The 25768-nt window shown below is 41.8% G+C and overlaps 1 protein-coding gene across 1 annotated transcript; it reads left to right on the plus strand.

Moving 5' to 3' along the window:
* The first annotated feature begins 1315 nt into the window (after positions 1-1315).
* Positions 1316-21351, plus strand: LOC137359151 (scavenger receptor cysteine-rich type 1 protein M130-like). Its single transcript, XM_068025225.1, has 4 exons — positions 1316-1376; positions 9589-9621; positions 10376-10690; positions 17568-21351. Exons 1-4 carry the CDS (start codon positions 1331-1333, stop codon positions 17669-17671), a joined length of 498 nt encoding a protein of 165 aa, XP_067881326.1. The 5' UTR covers positions 1316-1330; the 3' UTR covers positions 17672-21351.
* Positions 21352-25768: the final 4417 nt, after the last annotated feature.

A 25768-nucleotide genomic window follows, 5' to 3' on the forward strand; every position in this document is an offset into this window, starting at 1 on the left:
GAATTTTGTAGACTTCCATGAGATCCCTCCTCACTCTTCTGAACTCCAGCGAATATAATCCTAACCGACTCAATCTCTCCTCATACGTCAGTCCCGCCATCCCATATCTAACAGAGTTCAAAATAATGAGGGGTTATGGTAGAGTAAGAATGCGGAAATTATTTCCTCTCATGAATACGTTTGTCATCAGAGATCATGGCCAGGATTTTACTGGCCCCCAGAGGCGTGATTGGAAGCCGGGAAAGGTGGGGAGGGGGCACGGAGAAAAGCGGTGTGTGGCAAGGGATTTGGCAGGATGGAGTTCCAATCGCCTCACCGTCTTCCAGTGATCCTGGAGGCAGGATAGGCCGACAACAGCCTTCTCGCCTAATGGCAGATTGAGGATCTTCAGTGGCCAATTAAGGGACAATTATGGTATCATTCCACCGCCGCTGGGATCTTACCAGCAGCGATGTCCTCCACCATATGGAGAGGACACCTTGTAAAACGAAGCATTCTCCCTGTGGCCTTGTGGGTGGGGTGGGGCGTTGCCTCCTTCATGGCCAATTTGTGACGCACAGAGCACCCTCACCAGGAACCAGTTCGTTCCCCGGGACCTCCCTCCACCTGCACCACATGAAAACTGCCCAGGCCCTCTCGCCGGAGCCTTGCGTACTGGCTCTGGTGACACCGCCTCACCTACCTCTTCTCTGCGGTTCCAGAGATGGGCCTGGGTCCGGGACCCTCTGTAGAACCGGCAGAATATAGAAAGGTAGTGAAGAGACATTTCTTCACACTGAGGCTTGTTTAGATCTGGAAAGCACGACCCGAAAGAGCGATGAAATCAGATTCCAGAGGAATTTATAAAGACAATAAAACAAGTGCTTGCGATGGAATAATTTGCAGGTTTACGAGAAAAAGCTACATATGTGACAATAAATTAGACAGCTCTTTCAAAGGGACGACTCTGACTAAAGTAGCCGAATGGCCTTTCCTGTGCATCTATGAATCTATGATCTGGACGCCAAATCAGTGATTCATTTACTTTTCACACTGTCACACGTCATTATCCTCGCAGGATAGGCTGGTAGTTGGAACCAAGGTTCATTTTATCCATTAATGGTCACATTTCTTCTCATTGGTGTATTTTACCAGACTGTAATTCACGGTTCGCACAAGTCAAAATCTATTGGTTATTTGGAAGGAAACATTGGTTTCTGCAGAAACTTCTCTCAAAGAATTAATTTCCACAACTGCCAGAGTATCAGAAGCTGCTGTAAGGAGCTCTTAGTGTCTGAGAACAGCGTTCGGGTCATGTTCTGTTCTCATCGCTGTACCCAGCGCCAGAACGATGATGCGAACCTTCCTGACCCTGTCTCCACTGCAGCTTTTGAACTGTAAGTTAAAGATTATTGAATGCATTATGTTATTTACTGATACACTGATTATTATTACAAGATGTATATTATTAATCTAATTATCATCTTGAATACAGAATAAATTCAGGAGATGTAGAAAGTAAATAATGCTTTATACATTTTAATTTTCTTGTGTAGAGTTTAATGAAATATCGGGACTTGTTTATTGCCTTCTACCAGCCGCTCGTGCAGAGCAGACTGGCGTTGAAAATCTCATGGGTCGATTTAAGCAGGGTCTGTTAGAAAAATAGACACTTCGCTGTTAGAATAGAATATGTCAGTGTCTGAGATCAATTTACGGAAAACGGATCAATTTTATTTACAGTTGTCATTCATTGGGATGGCATGAAATGGATACTGTGTAACATAATTTGTAGTAGTTTCATTTACTACAAAGTTTGGACTGAATGTTTCAATTTTAAGTTCTTTCAACTGCAAATAGGAATAAACTTCCATTTGTATAATAATGCCTTGCGTTTATATAGCGCATTTTACGACGTCAGGACGTCCCAAAGGGCTTTTCTGTCAATTCGATATTGTTTTGCAGTGTTGTCCATACTGTAATATAGGAAACGTGGCTGCTAATTTACACACAGCAAGCGCCGACAAACAGCAATGTGATAATGACCAGAATACCTTTTGTGTGTGTGACATGTTGATTGAGGTATCAACATTCGCCAGAGCACTGGGGATAATTCCCCTGCCCTTCCTCCAAATAGTGTACCTGAAAGGGCTGACGGAGCCTTGGTTTAACTTCTCCTCCGATGGAAAGCATTTGGGCAGTGCAGCACACCCTCAGTACTGCATTGGAGTGGCAGCCTAGATTCTGTGGAATTAGACTTGAACCCACCATCTCCTGACTCAGAGGCGAGAGTGCTGGCAATTGAGCTACTGCTGACAGTAATATTGTTTTGGTTACATGAAACGAGTTTGGAATATTCTACATCTAATTAACAGGTATTTTAAATTCCCATTTGAATTTGTATCGAACACAAAGACTGTGGGAGTTTGTTTTATATTTCCCCCTGTGTTTCTTATACTGACACAGCCAGCTGGAATTGAAATTCCAATCTGATTATTTAAAGCGAGTCTGATAGAGGTAGAGCACCGTCTTTGTTTGATCAGAGTATATCAGAGTCTGGGTGTAATTTATCTCACTGAGTGCAGAACACCAGTCAAAACTACATCTGCTGCCGACATGAACCACCACACACATTTCAGTCACATATGTTTCTCAACACAAGTGTTGTCTGCTCTCCTGGTGATGCAGTTCATGAAACTAAATATGTTAAAGTAATTTGTTCAATGTTGAAGTGTTATATTCATTCAATAATAAGCACTCAACTGGAGGTGGAACCAATATTTTTCAATTCGTTTTCAAGATTAGTATAATTATCAAGAGCACTCTGCAAAAAATGATTTCACTGAAAGTTCCTAAATCGTTGGGGAATTTGCTCTGTATTATTGATCAGTTAGTGATGATCTTCAAAATTAGTTTCTTTTATATTAAATTAATTATTCTATTGCCTCCATTTTTTGTACAGTGCCTAAAGATAGGTAAGTTTTCCCAATCACATATTTTCACACAGTGTCATGTTGTGTGTAAAGAGTTAGCGATATTGTTCTTTTTGATTGTTCCAACGGCTCGATATTTGTTGTTTTATTCCATTGATGATGCCATTCTGTTTCTCACTATTTCCCGTGTGTGTTTGGTTCCATTTATTAATCTCTGTCTGTTACAAACTTTATTGGTTTACTGACAGGCCAGCTTACTCCCAGTGTTATCAGATACTTTATGTGCTTAACGAATTATATTTCCGTGAATATTAACTAATTGTATCGTAAAAGCCTGTTTTGTGAATTATTCAAAGAAAATTGTATTCAAGCCACAGAAAACATAAACAATGAATTGCACATGACTCCCTGTATCCTTTTCTCCAATGGCTAGTTGCTCAGAATCATTTTTAAAAAGCAGGCATGCTTTATGACAATAAACACTGTGATTCATTGCTATCATATGAAGCGAATATTGAAATAGTTTATCTCATTTGTAGAATTCACGTTGAATACGAATCTTGGGCTGTTGGTTTGATTTTACATTCCATCAATATTAAATTAGAATTAGAATTAGAACATTACAGCGCAGTACAGGCCCTTCGGCCCTCGATGTTGCGCCGACCTGTGAAACCATCTGACCTACACTATTCCATTTTCATCCATATGTCTATCCAATGACCACTTAAATGCCCTTAAAGTTGGCGAGTCTACTATTGTTGCAGGCAGGGCGTTCCACGCCACTACTACTCTCTGAGTAAAGAAGCTACCTCTGACATCTGTCCGATGTCTATCACCCCTCAACTTAAAGCTATGTCCCCTCGTGTTTGCCATCACCATCCGAGGAAAAAGACTCTCACTATCCACCCTATCCAACCCTCTGATTATCTTATATGTCTCTATTAAGTCACCTCTCCTCCTCCTTCTCTCCAACGAAAACAACCTCAAGTCCCTCAGCCTTTCCTCGTAAGACCTTCCCTCCATACCAGGCAACATCCTAGTAAATCTCCTCTGCACCCTTTCCATAGCTTCCACATCCTTCCTATAATGCGGTGACCAGAACTGCACGCAATACTCCAGGTGCGGTCTCACCAGAGTTTTGTACAGCTGCAGCATGACCTCGTGGCTCCGAAACTCGATCCCCCTACTAATAAAAGCTAACACACCATATGCCTTCTTAACAGCCCTATTAACATGGGCAGCAACCTTCAGGGAACAATTATCCATTCTTTCGCCCTCAGAAAACATTGTTTTTATAATATCTTGCATCTTATTAACACGTCTTCTAAATTGCCAGGTGGGACATGTGCAAAACTTTGATTTAAATGCAAAATTGAAAACAAATACTGTGGCAATTTGTTTTATTTGGTCCTCTGCTGCTCTTGTACCAACACAACTGACTGAAGTTGAAATTCTAAGCAGATTATTTAAACACAGCAATCCAGCAGTAGAAAGTGATCACAGTGAGAATAGAAGGTCTCGGGGTTTGGGTTCGATGGTAATGCAGGGATTATAGAACAGCAGTCAAAGCTAAATCTACTGCTGACTGAAGCCATGCGGGAATTTCTGTCCCAGTTATTTCACAGTAGAAGTGCTGTCTGACCCTGTGTGATATACTGATTGGAACTGAAATGAATTAAGTAGTTTGTTCCATGTTCGAGTGTCGTACATGATCTATAAATATTGTATAATGTATTAACTGTAGGCAGAACCAATATTATTTCAATTAGCATTAATTATTACTGTCATTGTGAAGTGCCGTTCCCAAAGATAATGTTAATGAATATTCCAAAATCTCCGGAAGATTTTCCATTTATTATTGTTTACTTAATGAAGACCTTGAACTTTAGAACTTTGAATTATAAATTCTCAACTTATTTCACATATTCGCATGTACAGCGTCAAGTAATGATTAATGTGACAAAGTCTCCTTCCACATGCTCCTTTTATGTAAACCATCGTGAAGTGTTTAATGAGATATCATGAATAGTCTCCTTCCACCTGCTCGATATTTTTGCGCAGTTTTTTGGTCAATGATTCGATTCAGTTTCTCACTGTTTCCAGTGCGGGTTTGGTTACATTTGTTAATTTCTATCGACAGCAAATGCTGATTCACGACAGGGAAACGCTCCCTTAATGTTATTACAGACTTCCATGATTAATTTTCTTTTGGTTTTGTGAAAGGGATTGCATTCTAAAATTCTGATTTTTAAGGTAATTTAAGAATATTTTCTGCAAGCCATAGAACAGAGAGAAAGTATGAAATCTATCTGACTCCCTGAAACTTTTTTTTAGCTATTAGCCCCAGATCAAAATCAATTTATGGGGCATGTGCATATTTATTTTGATTTGTCATTTATTGAAATCGTACAAGTGAATATTGAAACAGTTTCCTTAATTTATAAATTTGTCATTGAATACATTCTGTCCTGTTTGATTTTAAGTTCATCAAATTCAAATAAGGAACTGTTATCCATTTTTGTCGCCAACAGCAACAACGAATCTAGGATTTGTCATCTAATTAATATTTAATTGCATTTCCAGAGATAATATGAGTTAAATTTTGTTTTATTACCAAAATCGAACAGAAATGCGGCAAGAGTTGATTTTATGTTTTTTCCTGTGGCTCTCGGATGGACGCAGCAGACAGGAGTTAAAATTCTAATCAGACGTTTAAAACGGAGACTCCTGGAAGTAGAAAGTAGTCAGTGTTACAATCGAGTGTATGGGAGTCAGAACTGTAGAATACCGGGAACCACATCCAGTCGACCCATCCCACATTGAGATTTCTGTCCCCGGAATTTCTCAGTGAAGTGACATCAGCTGGAGAGAATTAGATTACATAGTTTGTGCAGCATTTGGAATATTCAGAAAGGACAATAAATATTGTATAATATATTAGCTGGAGGTGGAATCCATATTGCTTCATTTGTACTGATTATTAATAGAGTTATCAATTATACCCTCCAAAAATTATGCTGCTGGTTTCGGGGGATTTGGCGTATGAACAATCTTATTTCGTCACCGACAATCTTCAAAACTATGTCTTTTGACAATAAATCATGATTTCGATTTCATACATTTATATGCACGGTGTTGTGCAATAATTAGTGTTTCTCAGTCTCTTTCTACATGATTCATACATTTGATGTAGTATTTCATATCCAGACGTATTTCTGAATCTCTTTCCACATGTCCCATACTTTGTACATGGTGCGATGCAGTGTTTAATGAAAGATCCGGAGTTGTTTCCCAATCTCTGGGAAAAGGTGGGAAAGTTGATCTGGGGCAGTAGATCATCCATGATCTTATTGAACGGCGGAGTAGTCTGGGTAGGCAGCATGTCCTAATCCTACTCCTATTAAATTCTTTAATGTCCTTCTACATGTGCCATACTCTGGTCACCTTGTGGAACAAATCCTGAATTTGTTTAAATTCAACAGACAGTGCCCAGAGCAATTTGTCTCGGGACCGCAAATGTTCGATGCGTCTTTGGTTATTTCGAACCGTGGTAACGTTTCTTCAGACACTAGTTGATATGTTATGGAGATAGATGGCTAAACGTGACTGATAATAGTATTGACACACAGAATCCGGATTACTTGATATGAGTTCCTTCTGTCTTGTGAGTGTAAGCTACAATAACTGTAATTATATCAATTAATTTGCTTCTGAAATCCACAAGAGCTCATTTAATTGTGGAAGTAGTTCAAATTGGACCTAAAATAATTTGATATAATATAATTATTTTGATTCTTGACCCATCTGATAATCTGCCGTTCGAAGCATTAACTCATAAACTCTCTGCATTGACTGTATTTTGTATCCCCTAAACCACCGCTGTCCCTGGTTTTGTAACTCATTCAAGAGTTTAAATTCTGGGCTTTGAATATTCCACGTTTGTCCCGTTTCAGTTCACCTCCTTTGAGTTTATTGTTATTTATTATTAATATTTCTATATTACTGTTTGTAGTAATAAGGTACAATAGTAAGTTAACATATGTATAAAATGTTAAAATAACTTAACACTTTTGCACCAAACCCATTAGTCTAAACATCAGGAAGGTGATGGTGCGAACACTGAAATCTGAGGCGTTGGGATCCAGGAGTCAGTGACAGCGGGACTGTCCATACCAGGATAACAGCAGCAGAGTTTCAGATCAGCTGAAGTTTACCTAGGGTAGGAGGCCGACCAGAAGAGTGTTGGAATAGTGGGTATTTTCTCTGCATATATCGGAGATTTGAAAAACGGTACACAGAAATGCATCCAAACTTTTTCAACAACAATAAGGAGAGCAGTTAGAAACTGCGAGGAGGGATCTGAGAGAAAAATGGAGGAATCAGCAGAAATGAGGAGTAGTGCAGATAAATGGAAAAATAGTAATGATTGAGAAAGGGGATTGACTGAACATTTCTCTGAGACAGTAAGAGATAAACTTGCCGAATAGACAAGTATGGGAATCTCGGTTATAATTGTTTAGATTCATTTTCGGGATATGAGCTCGCTGGCCAGACAGAATTTACTGAACAACCCTACGTGGCCAGACAGGATGGCGGGGTGTTTTCTTGAACCACTGTCGTCATGTTGGCGAGGTTGTCCTCCACCCATGTATTGTCTATCCCTAGTTTCCCTAAGAGGGTATTCGTGGGCTTTCTCCTTGAACCACTGCATTATCTGGAGAAAAAAAATTCCACGTGACATGGATGGTAACAGGCTGAAATGATAAATGCATGAAGAGTAGGGGAAATGACTGCGTGGATTGAAGACGATTCACGGACTCGACAGAAACACTGAGACTGGAACTGTAAATACTGAAAGATTATTCCCGCCCCCACCCCCCCCCCCCCCCCGCATCCCCGGGTCTGTCATTGGGTCACTGGAAAAGGGGAATTTGTGGGAACTGACTATTATCAGGGAAAGTTAGTAGGAATGCTAAGGCTTCAGGACTGGGAGCAAGTCACACACTCTTTACATTCCAGAATTAGGATCATTAAGAGACCAGTGAGATATAGATGGAAAACAGTAACGCATTCAAAATTACTCGGGAAGCACAGCTGAGGACAGGAATCGGTGTCCCGTTGTCTATAATATATCACCAGAGTATACAAAGTGACAATAATACATGGGAGATATAATTTCACCAGGGAGTTGGGGAACAGGTCAACACACTGCCTGTAGTATATAATGTTTAGTTTAGTTCAGAGATACAGCACTGAAACAGGCCCTTCGGCCCACCGAGTCTGTGCCGACCATCAACCACCCATTTATACTAATCCGACACTAATCCCATATTCCTACCACATCCTCACCTATCCCTACATTCCCCTACCACATACCTATTCGAGGGGCAATTTATAATGCACAATTTACCGACCAACCTGCAAGTCTTTGGCAGGAAACCGGAGCACCCGGAGAAAACTCACACAGACACAGGGAGAACTTGCAAACGCCACACAGGCGGTACCCAGAATTGAACTCGGGTTGCTGGAGCTGTGAGGTTGCGGTGCAAACCACTGCACCACTGTGCCACCCCATGTTGCGAATAGAAAAACACCTGGCGATCTGTGAGGCACATTGTGATCAGGGGGATTGGGATCAGGTCAACACACCGTCTGTAGTAAATAATGTTGAGAATAGAAAAACACCTGGAGATCTGTGAGACACATTGTGATCAGGGGGATTGGGTTCAGGTCAACCGAGTGACTGAATTTTTGAAAAGCAGAAACGCTTAACCAGTAACCGGGAGGACCATTGATCGAACATCATTAATGGGTAAAAGAACAGGGACGTCGGCGATGGCAGGTTACAAGAGAATCAGAACTACAACAGCTTCGTTAGAAACAGTCAGCCCGGTGTTATGAGGCTGACAGACCGTTAATCTTGTTTTGTTTCGATTGAGGAAGCTATATAATTTATTGAAAGACAGAATAGCCCAATTACACGTTTACAGAAACTATGAAAGTTACAGGTGGAAGAATTTGCAGTAAATTGAAAGGCATTGAAATCTACCGCAGGATCGGAAAATCTTTAATTTGTGTTGCCATCCCTTCTCGAACTTTAGATCGGAAAGCTGAATTCACTGAAAGTGCCATCATTGTGGGTTTAAAAGGATATCCATCAACACCCTCTTCTCAGGGTATCTACATGCGGGTCATCAATGATCAGAGCACCATCTGCACAAATTTACAGGGCGATTGGGAATGGGAGTGGGACTAATTAGACAGCTCTTACGAAGAGACAGCATAGGCACCATGGTCCGAATGGCGTCCCTCCAGGCTGTTTCGTTGTCAGATTCTGTAAGGGAGAGGACCATCACCATCGCCTTCTCAGAGTACCTTCAGACTGGTAATATATGCAGCCCACCCACCGTCAGCACAAGGAGAGCGTGTATCCGGGTGTCAGTGTGTGTATATGTGAAAACAATTCTGGATATATTTTATCCCATTACCAATATTAATGTGTTGCAGAAACTGTATTTTCTGTTTTAAGGAATGAAATCACAGATCCCGATATAATTTCTTCTGCAAGGCACGGGAATAATGACCCTGCAGTTAGTTGTACTTGTGTTTTTTTCTTTCTGACAGTTTCATTCATTTCTTGCCCTAGTGAACTCTAATTGTTAACTTCTCACTTCAGGCAGTCCTGGGAACAGTAAGGCTGACCCGTCAGGTAATCGCCCTTTATTTTCACACTATCTGCTCTCTCTCTGCTCTAATCCATCCCATTAAATATGAAACTTGGGCGAAAATCTCAGCATTTTCTTTGATCACGGATTAACGCAGTGCCCAGTTGAGAGTCAGAAAGGGAGGGTGTCCCTCATACATTGATTAAAGATCTTTAACTTTAGCTGAGAGATGACTGCTGCCTTCATGCAGAGGGACAATAACTGAGTGTCTCTGAAGAGCAAAGTGTGACGGATCAGCACCACTGACACTGCTGCCGGTCCAAAGGTCCAGCTAACCAATCTGCGCTGACATCAAGATCACATCACCATCCAGCCCTGTCTTCATTGGCTGTACTGGGTGTGGGTGCAATTTCCTCTGCACTTTCCTGGTGCTGGGGTCTCACTGTTTTCGTCCAATGAGTCCTGAGCACGTAAACATGTGATCATTACAGCCGCGCCCATCTCCACACTTCTGCAGGTTAAAACTATTCTGAGCCTGTCCCCACCCAGTTCTCATTGGAGCCGCTGTGTTGGTGGGAATATCCGGCTGTCTCCTGGTTCCCTGCTCGTTTGCACCGTGTATTAGTATTTCCCTTTCCTTTTTTCGTGTGTAATATATACTCCGATTTTTATTAGTGTTCTGAGTGCAGACTGATATTCCTATCAATTCATACCTGGTGAATGGGGAGGGTCCGGGCGCTGGGAACCTGTGGGTTTATCACACTCTAACCGCTTGATGATATTTCTGATATTTGACAGAGACCGTGAAGCTGAGACTGGTGAATGGAGGCAGTCGGTGCGCTGGGAGAGTTGAGATTCACTACAGGGGACAGTGGGGGACTGTGCATGACAATGTCTGGGACCTGCAGGACGCCACTGTTGTGTGTCGGGAGCTGGGCTGCGGGACCGCGGTCTCTGCACCGGGCCGGGCTCACTTTGGGGAAGGGTCCGGACCCATTGTGACGTATAATGTAAAGTGCGGCGGGACCGAGGCCGCTCTGCGGGACTGTGAATCATATCAATGGGGTCACTATTCCTTGTCACACTGCAATGATGCCGGCGTCATCTGCTCAGGTAAAAATCTTTCTCAGTCTCTCATCTCCCGCCGCGACTGATAGATTCTGTGAGGAAGTGAAAGTAAAACAATCCGGGACGGTCAGCACCCAGAAAGTCAGATGATAATAATTCCAGTAATCTCCGGTTAGAATTATTGTTAATATTAGGATCACTGTTTCAAATTATATCATTAGCATTATATTTAATAAGCATTCTCCACCGGGAGCAGAAACTACCTGATACTCAGCACATTTACAATGCAGACAGAGCAGTTTCTATTGAGATTTTCCCTAGATCCGCAGTGAATGATCTGAACGGCTGGAAATGTCACAATCTCAATCCAACTCTCCATTCATCAACCCGGCAGCCGCTGCCGGGCATGTAATGTCAGCCCGGCTGTCCACCTGCAATGATCGCTTGGCCTCAGATCTGATATATCACACAGATTGTGAAGCTTAGACTGGGGAGCAGGGAAGGGAGGGAGGGAGGGATGTTCCTCAGCCTCGGGGAGCTGAAGTAATGGGTCCGCAGTTATCGTGGGAATCACAAAGGTAACTGCTCTGTAAGATCCCACCGCTGCTCACGCATTGCCATTTACATTTTGGCAAATATTGAGAAAGTGAAATGCACAGAATATTAAACAAAAGAGATAACATAGTTCAGGAAGCAGTTGCAACGATTAAACTCAACACCATTGAACTATTGGAAGAAAAGCGCCGAGTTTTCCTGAAATCCTGACCAGTTACTGTGAGGAGGATAGTGATCGACTTCAACAAGACAAAGAAAGGCTGGTGAAATGGACGGACAGGTGGCAGCTGAAATTTAATTCAGAGAAGTGGGAACTGGTACATTCTGGTTGGAACAAGGAGGACAGGCAATTTCACAGAATCACTGAACTGTTGCAGTGCAGAAGGGGGTTATTCGGCCCATCATGTCTGCATGGGCCCTCTGAAAGAGAAATTCACTCAGTTCCATTCCCCTGCCTTCTCTCCATAACTCTGCATATTCTTCCTTTTCATATAAATGTCTAATTCCCTGTTGAATGCTTCAATTGAACCTGCCTCACCACGTTCTCAGCCAAACATTCCAGATCTTAAATACTTGCTGCATGAAAAAAGATTTTCCTCCTGTCACTTTCGCTTTTTTTAACCAAATGCATTAAATCTGTACCCTCTCCTTCTCGGTCTTTTCACCAGTGGAAACAATTTCTCTCCATCTACTCTGTCCAGGACCCTCAGTGTTTTGAATATCTCTATCAAATCACCTCTCAGCCTTCTCTTCTCCAAGGAAAACAGTCCTAACTTCTCCAATCTATCATCATAACTGAAATTCCTCATCCCTGGAACCATTCTCATGAAACGTCTCTGTATTCTCTCCAATGCCCTCACATCTTTCCTCAAGTGCGGCGCCCAGCACTGGATGCAATACTCCAGCTGAGGACGAACTAGTGTCTCATACAAGTTCAACATAACTTCCTTGCTCTTGCACTCTATGCACCTATTAATAAAGCCCAGGGCCGTGTATGCATTATTTAACGCTGTCTCAACATAGCCTGCCACCGGCAATGACTTATGCACTATTAAACCAAGGTCCCTCTGCTCCTGTAACCCATTTAGAATTGAACCCTTCATTTGATATTTTATCTTCATGTCAGTCCGACCAAAATGAATCACTTCACATTTCTCTGCATTGAACTTCATCCGCCAACTGCCTGCCCATTCCACCAAATTGTCAATGTCCTTTTCAAGATCTGTACTATCCTCCTCACAGGTCACGATGCTTCCAAGTTTTGTATCATCTGCAAACTTTGAAATTGTGCCCTGTACACCAAGGTTTAGTTCATTTATATATATAGACAGGGACCTGAAGATTGAAGGATACATGGCATTTGGGAAGGGCAGGAAGCTAGGAATAGGTGGAGGGGTAGCTCTGTTAATTAATTATGGTATTAGCGCAATGGTGAGGGATGATCTCAGTTCAGGAGACCAGGATGTAGAAGCTGTTCGGGTAGAGATGAAAAATCATTAAGGCAAGAATTTGCTTGTCAGAAGTGGTGTACAGACCACCTGACATTAACCACACTGTGTGGCGGGTTATAAATGAATAAATGAATGGCAGCCTGTCAGAACGGTACAGTGATAATTAGGGCCGGATTTTCGCCTGCATTTAGACTGGAAAAGTCAGATGGGCAGAGATAGCCTAGATGAGGACTGCATAAAATATTTTCTGGAGAATTTCTTGGAACAATACCTTGTGGAGCCAACCAGAGAGTAGGATATACTAGACCTGGTATTGTGCAATGAGGTAGGAATAATTAATGACCTCACAGTTTTGGTGCCCCTAGGTAACAGCGATCATGATATGATTGAATTTTACATTCAGTTTGAGGGAGAGTAGAGTGGGTCCAAGACTAATATTTTAAACTGAAATAAGGGCAATTATGAGAACATGAATGCAGAGCTGGCTAAAGTGAATTGGCAAATCAGGTTACGGGACAGGTCAATGGAGCTTCAGTGGCAGACATTTAAGGAAATATTTCAGAATACACAATTTCTCATATTTCAAAGAGAAAGAAACATTCCAAGAGTGGGTCCCACCATCCGTGGTTAAGCATAACAGCCAAAGGTCGTATCAAACTTAAAGAAAAAGCTTGTAATTGCACAAAGATGGGAGGCAGGTCAAAAGATTGGACAGAATATTTTTAAAACACAAAGGATGACAAAAACATTGATAAGTCAGGTAGCATTAGAGGACGAGAGAAGGCTAGATAGCTAAATAAGGACAGAGAGTAAGAGTTTTTCTATATATATATATACATTTAAAAAAAAAGAAAAGAGGTAATAAAGCGAGCGTTGAACTCATAAAATGTGATTCTGTGGAGTTAATAATGGAAAATAAGGAGATGACAGATGAATTGAACAGATATTTGGCATCAGTCTTCACTATTGAGTATAAAAGTAACATCCCAGTTTTAGCTGTAAGTCGGGAAATGAAAGGGACGGAGGAACTCAAGAAAATTGCAAACACCAGGGAAAAGGTACTGAGCAAATTGTTGGAGCTGCAGGCTGACAAGTCCCCGGGACCTGATGGACTTCATCCCAGGGTGTTAAAAGAAGTGGCAAGTTAGGTAGTTGATGCGTTAATTTTAATTTTCCAACATTCCCCAGATTCGGGGAAGGTTCATTTAGATTGGAAAATAGCGAATGCAACTCCTTTAGTCAGAAAGGGAGGGAAACAGCAAGCAAGAAACTATAGGCCAATTAGTTTAACACCTGCCTTAGGGAAAATGCTACAAGCTATTATTCAAGATGTTATGGCAGGGCATTTAGAAACATTCAAGGTAATCAGGCATAGTCAACATGGATTTGTGAAAGGCAGATCATGTGTAACCAATTGATTGGAGTTCTTTGAGGGAGTTACATGTGCTGTTGGTAAAGGGGAATTGGTCGATGTATTGTACTTAGATTTCCAGAAGGCATTTGAGAAGGTGCCACATCAAAGGCTATTGCAGAAAATAAAAGTTCATGCATGGTGTAGGGGGTAACGTATTAACATGGATGGAAGATTGGTTAGTTCACAGGAAACAGAGAGTTGGCATAAATGGGTCATTATTTGGTTGACAAGAAGTAACGAGTGGTGTGCCATAGGGATCTGTGCTGGGGCCTCAACGTTTCACAATTTATAGAAATGACTTACGACGGTATGCTTGCTAAATTTGCTAATGACACAAAGTTAGGTAAGAATGTAACATGTGAAGAGGACATAAGGAGTCTGCAAACAGATATGATTAGGTTAATTGAGTGGGCAAAGACCTGGCAAATGGAGTATAATGTGTGAAAGTGTGAAATTGCCCACTTTGGCAGCAAGAATAGAAGGGAAGCATATTATCTAAATGCTGAGAGATTGCAGAGCTCTGAGATACAGAGGGATCTGGGTGTCCTAGTGCATGAAACGCGAAACGTTCGTATGCAGGTACAGCACGTAATTAAGAAAGCTAAGAGAATGTTATAATTTATCACGAGTGGAATTGAATACAAATGTAGGGAGGCTATGCTTCAGCGACACAGGGTATTTGTGAGGCCACATCTGGAATATTGTGTACAGTAGTAGTCTCCTTATTTAAGGAATGATGTAAATGCGTTGGAGGCAGTACAGAGAAGGTTTACTAGTCTAATATCTGGAATGGGTGACCTGTTATACGAGGAAAGATTTGACAGGCTAGGCTTGCATCCTTTGGAATTTAGGAGAGTAAGAGGCGGCATGATGGAAACATATAAAATCCTGAGGGGACTTGACAGGGTTGTTGTGGAAAAGATGTTTCCCCTTGTGTGAAAATCTCGAACTAGGGGTCACTGTTTAAAAATAAGGGGTCGCCCATTTAAGACAGAGATGAGGAGAATTTCTTTGTTTCAGTGGGTCGTGACTCTTTGGAATTCTCTTCCTCAAAAGGCAGTGGAAGCAGAGTCTTTGATTTTTTTTGAGGCAGAGGTAAGGAGATTCTTGATAACCAAGGGGGTGGAAGGTTATCGGGCGTAGGTGGAAGTGTGGAGTCATCAGTTCAACCATGAACTTATTGAATGGTGGATCAGGCTCGAGGGGTTGAGTGGCCTACTCCTGGTCCTGATTTGTATGTTCACGCATATCTTCATATATAACAGGGTATATCTAATACATCCTCTTTATTAATTTTAAACCCCTATAGTATCTGAATTACCTACTTTTTCACTATTGCCTGTGGTATATCTTCCTTCTTGGCAAAGAAAGACGCCATGAATTCAGTTAATACCTCAACTATGCCCGCTACCTCCATATGTAAATCCACTTTCTGATCCCGAATCGGCCCCACTCCTCCTTTCACCACCCTGTTACTATTTCTCTGTCCAGAGAAAACTTTGGGATTTATTTTAATGCTGGCTGCCATTCTCTTTTCAAGGGTACAATTATAAAGTGACTGCAGCCAAGAATGACCTGGGAGTATTTCTGATCAAATCGTTGAAGGCAGCATGGCAGGATGAGAAAGTGGTTAATAAGTCAAAGGGATGCCTTTTTAAATAGAGGCATCGAGCACAAAAGTTATTTAGTTATTATGAACATTTGTGAAACACTGGGTTCACCTCAACTGGCTTATTGTGTACAATTCTGGACACGACACATCAGAAGAATGTCAATGCATTAGAATGGGTGTCGAAAGGATTTACAAGGAAGGTTCAAGGGATCAAAGACTTCAGTTCCATTGATAGGTTGGAGAAGTTGTGGTTGCACGCCATAGAACCGAGAAGGCTGCGAAGAAATTTAATAGAGGTGTTCAAAATAATGAGGGGTCCAGACAGAGTAGATAGAGGAAGCGATCCTCTTGGCAGAAAGGTCAATAACCAGAGGCCATTGTTATAAGGTGGATGGCAAAAGAACCAACTGTGACATGAGGAAAACTGGATTTACATAGTGAGTGGTTAGGATCTGGAATGTTCTGCCTGCGAGTCTGATGGAGACAGATTCCATTGTGTCTTTCAAAATGGAAGTGTTCAAGCACCCGAAGAGAAAAACTTTGCATGGCGATGGAGAAAGGGCAGAAGCATAGGACTAGTGAGGTGCTCTTACAGATAACCAGCATGGACAGAACGGGCTGAAAGGCCTCCTTCTGTGTTGTAAACATTCTATGATTATATGCTGACTGCTGCATCTTGCTGGTCACAAACTGTCTGTCCAGTTTGTAAACTTAAAACTGTGAATGTGGTTTCAATGTAATTAGTTGCAAACGAAGGGCTTTGAAGGGTGATCATGACAGACTGTAGCAAACTGGCTACAAAACGGTCAACAAAGTGTGGGTTAAAGGCAGTTATTCAGACTGACAAAAGGTGAGAAGTATTGTGTGACAATCCATGTCAATGCGTTGGCACTGTGCAAAAGCGTTCAATTGTTTGGTCCATTCCGAAGATTACGGCACACAACATTGAGAAGCGGCTGAGCACACTGCACAAAGCAAAAGTTAAGGGCCCGGTAACACCCCAGCTGTAGTGCTGAAGATGAGTGCTCTAAAACTAGCGACAACTCTAGCCAAGCTGATCCAGTACAGTTACAGCAGTTGCAGCACTAGGATTCAACTGATATGGTGTAAAGTTGCTCAGTTACACACTGCCTCGAAAAGTAGGGAAACTCTGACTATTTGGCACCCAATCAACCTACTCCCAATCAACACCAAATCTTTCCTTGTGCTGGGTGTGACTCCCCTTTCAACGTATCTCTCATAAACAAACCTCAATCTTTTTTTGTATTTTCTAGAGCTTTGTTAATCTGTATTGCTATTTTATTGATTTTTATATCTGTACCCCTAAGTACCATTGCTCCTCGACGCAATTTAGGTTATCATTGTCCAAGGAATATGGGTTCTCAGTCTTCCTACCCAAATGTGTCAGTGTACATTTATCTGCATTAAAATTCATTTACAATTTCGTTAACGTAAAGTATTTTTCTCACAATCTGCCTTTGTATTAACTATTGCTCCAAGTAGATGTCATTAGTGAATATTACAATTGTACGTCCCTTTTCTGTATCTAAATCATTTATGTTAAATATGAACAACATTACTCCTAGCACCAGTTCTTGTCACACAATACTTCTTGCCCAGTTCTAACTGCTGATACAGTGCATGTTTCTCAGTTACAGTGACGGCGACTGCGGAAGTTATAAATAAATAAAGGAACATTTTAAACATGATAGTTCTGTCACATTATAAGAAGTAGTGATACAGGAAATCCAGCATAATCTGTTTTGAACAGAATCTGAGAACGACTGATGCCAGATCTGTGATTAATCAGATGCGTATTGAAATATAAATATTTGTATTATTGTGATTATTAATGTATTATGCTAATTATGATATAATATGCTTGTTCAGATCACAGATATCCTCGACTAATATCCGGAGACTCCCCATGCTCAGGCAGACTGGAGATCCAGTACGGTGAAAACTGGGGTACAGTGACCTTGACTGGGATCTGAAAGACGCCAATGTGGTCTGTAGTCAGCTTCAGTGTGGAGTCGCCGTGTCTGTGCCAAGATATGCCCATTTTGGAGAGGGCACTGGCCTCGTACAGACTGATATCTTTGAATGCACTGGGAACGAGACCAGTTTATTGGACTGCCGTCTTTTTCAAGGAACTCAGCAGGAGTGCAGGCACAGGAACGATGCCAGTGCGATCTGTTCCGGTGGGTGCAGACTTACTGAAAAGCAGACAACTTCCTGCTTAATATTTGGAAAACTGAGGAAGGTGTCTTTCCCATGTTTCTTTCTGAAAGGTTCATATCTAAACTAGTCATTATAGTTTACTATCACTGCTATAGGTTTGGTGTAACGTGGTACAAAATAACCGCAATTACTGGCAAACAAGATGGTTCTAAATTTTAACATTTATTCTGCAAGAAGCAAAATTTTCTCAATTTTGTTTACCACTGCACCGAATTTATATCTAGAATTGAATATTGACTGCACAAGTTGGGAGTTGACTAAATGAATATGCACTGGCCTAATTCGATACTTTAATTTGAACACCACGAATGATCCGACATTACAATAGCCTTCTGACCCTCCCTGCTCACGTTATTATTCTTATCATACAGCACTGAAACAGGTCCTTCGGCCCACCGAGTCTCTGTCGACCAACAACCACCCATTTATAATAATCCTACATTACCTACCATTCTCCGAGCACCTACCCACAGTAGGGTTAATTTACAATGGTCAACTTACTTTCGACCTGCAAGTCTTTTGCTGTGGGATGAAACCAGAGCACGCGGAAGAATCCCACGCATTCACAGGGAGAACGTGCAAACCCCGCACAGGCAGCACACAGAACTGAATCCAGGTCACTGGAGCTGCGATGCTAACCACTGCTCCACTGTGCCCAGGTTAACACTTACTGAACGGCAGGGTATAAAAGAACGGCTGTACTCCAGCACTGCTCAGTGCAATCAGGCCAGAAGTGAAAGATTACAAAGTTATTGATAGAATGTGTGCATTCTACCCGCTAAATATGACAGGATCGGGCACATATCCACATTATCAGTGCACAGCTTTCGATCATTCAGTTAGATCATACCTGATATGTTCTTCAAGTCTCTTTACCTGCCTTTGAACCAGATTCCTTGATCCACCGAGATAACAAAATTCTAACAATATTAGTCTGGAAAACTTAGATTAGATGTAACATCCACAGCTCTTTACTTTGGAAGTTGTTAAGGAACGTTCCAGATTTCCACTGTTATTACAGAAAAATGTGTTTCCTAATAGTTCTCTGAGGCCCAACTATCTTCTGGTGCTTGGTCAGTTACCTTCCCACCATCAAAATATCAGAAGTTCGGCTTTTTGCTGATGATTGCATGGTCTTTAGTTCCATTCACAATTCCTCGGATTAAGAAATAGTTCATGCCCACTGACATCAAGATCAGGACATTATTTAGACTTGGGCTGATGGGTAGAAAGGAACATACTCACCACCTCCGTGTCAGGTAATGACTATTTCCAACAAGAGAGACAACAACATCTCCCCTAGCTATCATGATCAGTGAATTCACTACCACCATCAAATCCTACTGGGTGTTGTCATTGACAAGAAACTGAACCAGACCATTCACAATAATGTAGTGGCGAAGGGAGCAGGTCAGATGATCGGCATTCTGTGGCAATAAGCTCACCTGCAGAATTCCCAAAGACTTTCCAGCAGCTGGAAGACATAGGCTGGGAATGTGAAAGGACATGACTCTTCCAAATTTCAGGGAACCCAGCCACAGTTTGTGTAATCCTTCATCATAATGAGGGGAGGCAGTGGCGTGGTGCTCATATTACTGTACTAGCAATCCAGAGTCCAAGGCTAATTCATGGGACGCTGGTTCAATTCCCACCATCGCAGCTAATGGAATTTAAATTCAGTTAATAAATCTGGAATTGAAAACTAGTCTCAGTAATGGTGACCATGATACCATTGTCGATTGTCATTAAAAAAAAATCTTGTTCAGTCATATCCTTAGGGGATGAAATCTGCCATTGTTACCGGGTCTGTCCTACATGTGACTAGAGACCCACAGCAATGTTGTTGACTCTTAACTGTCCTCTTACATAGCCTAACAAATCACCCTGTTGTGAAAGGCAACGAGGCATGAACAAGGAATGCTGGCCTTGCCTGAGACACCCACATCTTATGAATGAATAAAAAACAGTAACATTTGAAGCCAAGGAATCATTCTAGTATCTGTTATGCTGCACAATCTCCTTGGTCAACATATCCTTCCCAATGCATATTGCCCATAGCTGAACATTACACCAGATGGGGCCTGACCAGTTTTCTTTTTAGCTGCAGCATCATTTCTACCCCCTTGTATTCCATTCCACTAGATATAAAGCACAGCATTCCATTGGCTGTTTTGATTTTCGCTCCTGCAATTGCCCATGACACTGAAGTCTCTTTTCCCTGTGCTGCGTCCGGCTTTTCACCATTTAGAAAGTACTGTAATCTTTTTAATTCCAAATTGGAGACCTCACACTCACCAATATTGAAAAAGTTTTACACAGTCACTGAACCTTTTTTTTTTGCAAAGTTATGCTTAAAATGTTCATGTTTGCAATATGGCTGATGGTTTCTTTCAATTGCAATATTGAATATGTCAATTGTATGTGGCTTTCTATCCAGTCATCTAAATCATTAATAAATATGGTGAATAGTTGAGGTTCCTGCCAGACGGCGCCATCACATCCTGCCAGTTAGATGATCAGCCCATTATCCCTGCTGTCTATCTCCTGCCACTAAACTAACGTCCTAAGTAGGTCAATAATTTTCCCTAAATTCTATGAGCTTCAACTTTAGCCAACAATCAGTTACGAGGGATTTTGTTGAGTGCTTTCTGGAAATTCATCTGAATAACATCCATTGAGGTTCCCCTGTCCTCTACTTTAGTTACCTCCACAAAATATTTGATCAGGTTTATTTACAAATCCACGCTGGCTCTCTCTGATTAGCTGTAACTTTTCAAGGTGACCAGACACTCCATCTTTAAATGTACACTCTAGTAATTCCCTGAAAACTGCTGTTAGGCTAAACAATCTATAATTCCCTCGGTTCGCTCGCTAACCTTTCTTTAAATAGCAGTGTGACAATTGCAATTTTCTGATTGCTGATCCAGCAGTTTGCTCTCCATCATTAACAAAGTGATGGAAGGTGTTGTTTACAGCGCTATCAAGCAGTAATTACCAATAAACTACTCACTGACGCTCAGTTTGGGTTTGTCGGACCACTCAGCTTCAGACCTCACTCATCACACCCTTTGTACAAATATGGATGATATAGCTGTATTCCAGCAGAGAGTGACTGCCCTCAATGTCAGGGCAGCATTTGTCTGACTGCGGCAACAACGAACCTTAATAAAAGTTGTGTCCATGTAAATACTGATGCAAAGTAATTATGTATAATTCCTGCCATTTCCTTATTTTCATTTATAATATCACAACTGTTATTGTAATGAGACCACATTGCTTTTAATGACAATATATTTCTGACGTTATTGTAAAAGATTTGTCGCTCTTGAGATCTGTTTTGTCATCCTTTGCGATTCTTTGTATCTCTGCCATTCACGAAGATCTGTGCATTTTTTTTTTGCATTTTTGCATGTTTTTGGTCTCTTTTATATTATGATGTTATTGTGTCTTGCATGCCAGTCCACAATAAATGAGTTTGAGTTTGGAATTGGACCATTCAATGCGGTGGTCATTGAGTTGATTTTCTTTGATGGCAGGCTTGTGCCGTTCACTGCGTCAAGGAAACTATGGAGATCGATAAACACAAGACCTTCCCCCTAACAGTGGCCTGTTCCTCCGCGAATATCAGGGTTTCCCTCCTCGACAAAACGCACAAGCACCTGCTGTGCAGACAACATACCACGACCAGAACAGTAGCATGGATTGACTTGGCACGATGCACAATAACTGACGAATCACCAGCATGAATAATGGCATCTACTGACCTCTCATGGAACATAATTAACTGACCAATAACAGCCAGAGCAAAAACATGTAATAACCTAACAGTAGTAAGATCCTGCCCACATTCCCGTTCTGCACTACATATAAACAGACAGCTTCAACCAATTACAATTATTTCTCCAGACAATGGGCAGAGTACATGGCCCAAAACGTCGCGGTCTGTCAGTATTTCTAATAACTGCTTTTCCAAGAAAGCAACTGCTGTTTTCAGCGCAAAGGCACGTGATGTAAAATCGTAAAATGGTCTAACTCAAATGTTGCATGTTTTAGTTTTCTATTCCCCTGTAGCACCGAGATATGCTACATTTGCAACTGTGCTCTACCCCCTCACCCCGTCCCCACCAGCCTCCCCTCACCCATTTACTAGTTTAAGGTTCCTGTAACAACCCTATTTATCCTTTATTCTGGGACCCTGATCCCAACCCGATTCAGGTGCTGCTCAATCCAACAGAATAATTCTTTAATATCCCAGTACAGGTGCCAGCGTCCCATGGAGTGAAACACCTCTTTCCAACATCATAATCTTCAACCACATGTTCATCTCCCTGATCGTTTATTTTTCCTATGCCAAACTGCAAGCGGTTTGTATAATAATCCAGAGATTATAATCCTTGAGATCTTCTTTTATATTTCAGCTCCTGGTGCTCTCCGAAAAGAACCTCTTGCCTACTCTTTGCTATGTTGTTTATCCCTGCATGGTCCACAACGACTGGATATTTTCCCTCCATTCTAGCAATCTGATTTGAGATAACCCTCACTTCGCACAAGTTGGGAAAGTAATGTGTGGGACTCTTAATGCCCCAATTATTCAATCACTTAAAAGTATCACATTATGCACCACTCCTCCTCCTTTTGAACAGCTTCCTATTCGAAGGTATCCCGGTCAACATTCTGGCTGTCCTTCTGACAGTCTTCATCCTTATCCTCACAAATAGACAGTTCTGTATATCCTCGTTCTCCATTAGTTCTGGATTTCCATTACTGAGCACTATAAACTGCAACAACCTCATTCTAATCCTGCAGCTCCTACAAGGTGTGACTGAAATCTGCAGCAAACTGTCAAATACTCTTCTTGCTGCCATATGTGTTGGCGTTTCTCCAATTCCCACAACAGCTCTATGATCCTGAGCCAGAGAGTTTCCAGGTGGAGATATCTACTACAGACAAGTTCCCTCGGGACAGTTCCATTATCGACACATTCCTATATCGAGAAAAAAAAGGCTCTGCCAGAACTTAGTCTGTCTTTATTTTAGAGGTAAAATTAGTTGCAGATGCATTTTCGCTTTAACGCTATTTTACTGGTTAGCAAACGCCGAAACAATAAGCACTCATCAATTAACTTAATACGTATTTGCAACTTACCCACGTCCTCTCACACTCTGACCTGACAATTGCTTCACTGAGTGAGTTTGTCCCTTTATTTGCCTGGTGTCTGTCTCTCAGCCCCTTCCAATGGGTTCTGCTGCTGCTGGCTGTGACGCTCTTTTAAATCGTTGGCTCTCGTCACTGACTCCAGTTTAACAGACAAAACAGAGCACCTCCATCCGAACGTTCACTCTCTACTACCTAAAAGGACCAGGACAGCAGATGCATGGGAACACCATCTGCATGTTCTCCTCCGAAGCACACACCATCCTGATTTGGAACTATATAACTGGTCCTTCACTGTCGCTGAGTTCAATCCTGGAACTCCCTTCCTAACAGCGTTGTGAGTGCACTGAAAGCGCATGCACTGCAGTGGTGCAAGAAGGCAGCTCACCACCATCTTTGCAAGGGCAGTTCGGGATGGGTAATAAATGCTGTCCTTGCCCGAAGGTCCCAACCCCTGTGAAATAATAAAAAAATACCTCCTTTTCCCCTCTGCACCGAATTCCTACTCTGAGCAAACTCTAACTTCCCACTATGTTCATAATGTATTCAGTTAACATTGCAATCTTTGTTTGCACTCTGCCTTACTCGAAGTCTAAAATAGAAACATAGATAATCGGAGGAGGCGTAGGCCAGACAGCCCTTTGGAGCCTGCTCCACCATTCAAAAAAAGTCATGGCCTATCATCTAATTCAGTACTCTGTTCCAGTTTTGCCACATATCCCTTCATTCCTTTGGCATTAAGAAAGATATCTATCTCCTTCTTGAATATATTTAGTGATCTGGCATCCACTGCCTTCTGTGGCAGAGAATTCCGTCGGTTCACCACCTTCTGAGTGAAGACATTTCTCCTCATCTCGGTTCTAAATAGCATAATCCGTATCCTGAGACTGTGACCCGTGGTTTTGGACTGTCCAGCCATCGGGAACATCCTTCCTGCATCTAGCCTGTCAAGCACTGTTCCAGTCTTATAGGTTTCTCTGAGATCCTCTCTCATTCTTCTAAACTCTAGTGAATATAGTCCGAGTCGATCCGATCTCTCCTCATACGTGAATCCTGCCATCCCAGGAATTAGCCTCGTAAATCTTCTTTGCACTCTCTTCATGGCAAGGGCATCCTTCCTCAGATAAGGAGACCAAAACTGCACATAATACTCCTGGTGTGGTCTCACCAAAGCCCTGCGTCGCTGCAGTAAGACCTTGCTCCTTTCCTCAAATCCTCTTGCAATGACGTCCAGTATTTTATGCCTTTTGAGGCACATTCAAGATGCAACAGTTTAGACAGTTTCCAGCTGACAGTAATTACCCCAGTTCGGGCAATCACAGATGATTGACTGCTTACTGCCAACCTGACCAGCATTGTTAACTGCTAACAATGAACTGCCTTGCAGTTTGTTTTTGAATTACAAGCGAAATGCTAAATGTTGAGGCTAGATTTCAGTCTTAGCCACTAATTACCAAATTCCAAACTTCCCACTCTGCTTCCAACACATGCAGCTAAAGGTACAGTCTATGTTTAGTTTGGTTTAGTTTAGAGATACAGCACTGAAACAGGCCCTTCGGCCCACCGAGTCTATGCCGACCATCAACCACCCATTTATTCTAATCCCACACTAATTCCATATTCCTACTACATCCCCACTTGTCCCTATATTTCCCTACCTCCTACCTACACTAGGGGCAATTTATAATGGCCAATTAACCTATCAACCTGCAAGTCTTTGGCAGGTGGGAGGAAACCGGAGCACCCGGAGAGAACCCACGCAGACACAGGGAGAACTTGCAAACTCCACACAGGCAGTACCTAGAATTGAACCCGGGTCGCTGGAGCTATGAGGCTGCGGTGCTAACCACTGCGCCACTGTGCTGCCCATTGCTTGCACACTTTGCCTTAACTCTAACGACCTTACTGAATTGCAGAAGAACATCCCCCATGCAGGCAATTGCAGTTCAAGAGGACGGTCCTGACACCGGTTTCAAGGGCAAATAAAGTTCAGCAATAACTGCCACCTCTGCCAGAGATGTCCACATCCCTCATAAAGAAAAGCAGCTCCCAAATGAGCTTGTTCTGTATTTGTTCTTCAGATCTTCTATCGCTCATCTATCAAACCACTTAAACATTTTAAACACATCAACTAGATAAGCTGTAATCCCTCTAAACTAAAACTAGTACAAACAAAGTTTATGAAACTTGTCTTCATAATGTAACGCTTTAAGTATTGTTGCCATTCTCGTGACTCTGTCCTGAACCACCTCCAAAGGCAATGGTTTTGTGAAGTGCAGTTCCCAAAAGTGACAACAGATACATCACATCCTTCATCTTTATATTCCAAAATCCAAGAGATAAAGACCAACAATCGATTAGCATTTGCAACAAGAGGTGTTAATTTTTGAGTGTTCAGCCAACTTCTTAAAGAGGTCCTGTACTACTTATTATGATGAAAGGACACAGACCTAAAACATAACTCTCTTGATCTCTCCACAGATGCTGCGAGCCCTGCTCAGTATTTCCAGTATTTTCTGTTATATTTCAGATTTCCAACATCCGCAGTATTTTGCTTTTGTGTTGCTGTGGTAATTCTAATTGTTTTTTGATAGATAATCTGTGTAAAGTCTGGATAAATAATCGTGTACATAAGATTCAACTGTTATACCCATTTTCTATTTTGCTGTTTCTATCCAAAAGATGATTTATAAATT

This window comes from Heterodontus francisci, unplaced genomic scaffold (genome assembly GCF_036365525.1).
Source record: "Heterodontus francisci isolate sHetFra1 unplaced genomic scaffold, sHetFra1.hap1 HAP1_SCAFFOLD_54, whole genome shotgun sequence".
In the NCBI taxonomy this organism is placed as follows: domain Eukaryota; kingdom Metazoa; phylum Chordata; class Chondrichthyes; order Heterodontiformes; family Heterodontidae; genus Heterodontus; species Heterodontus francisci.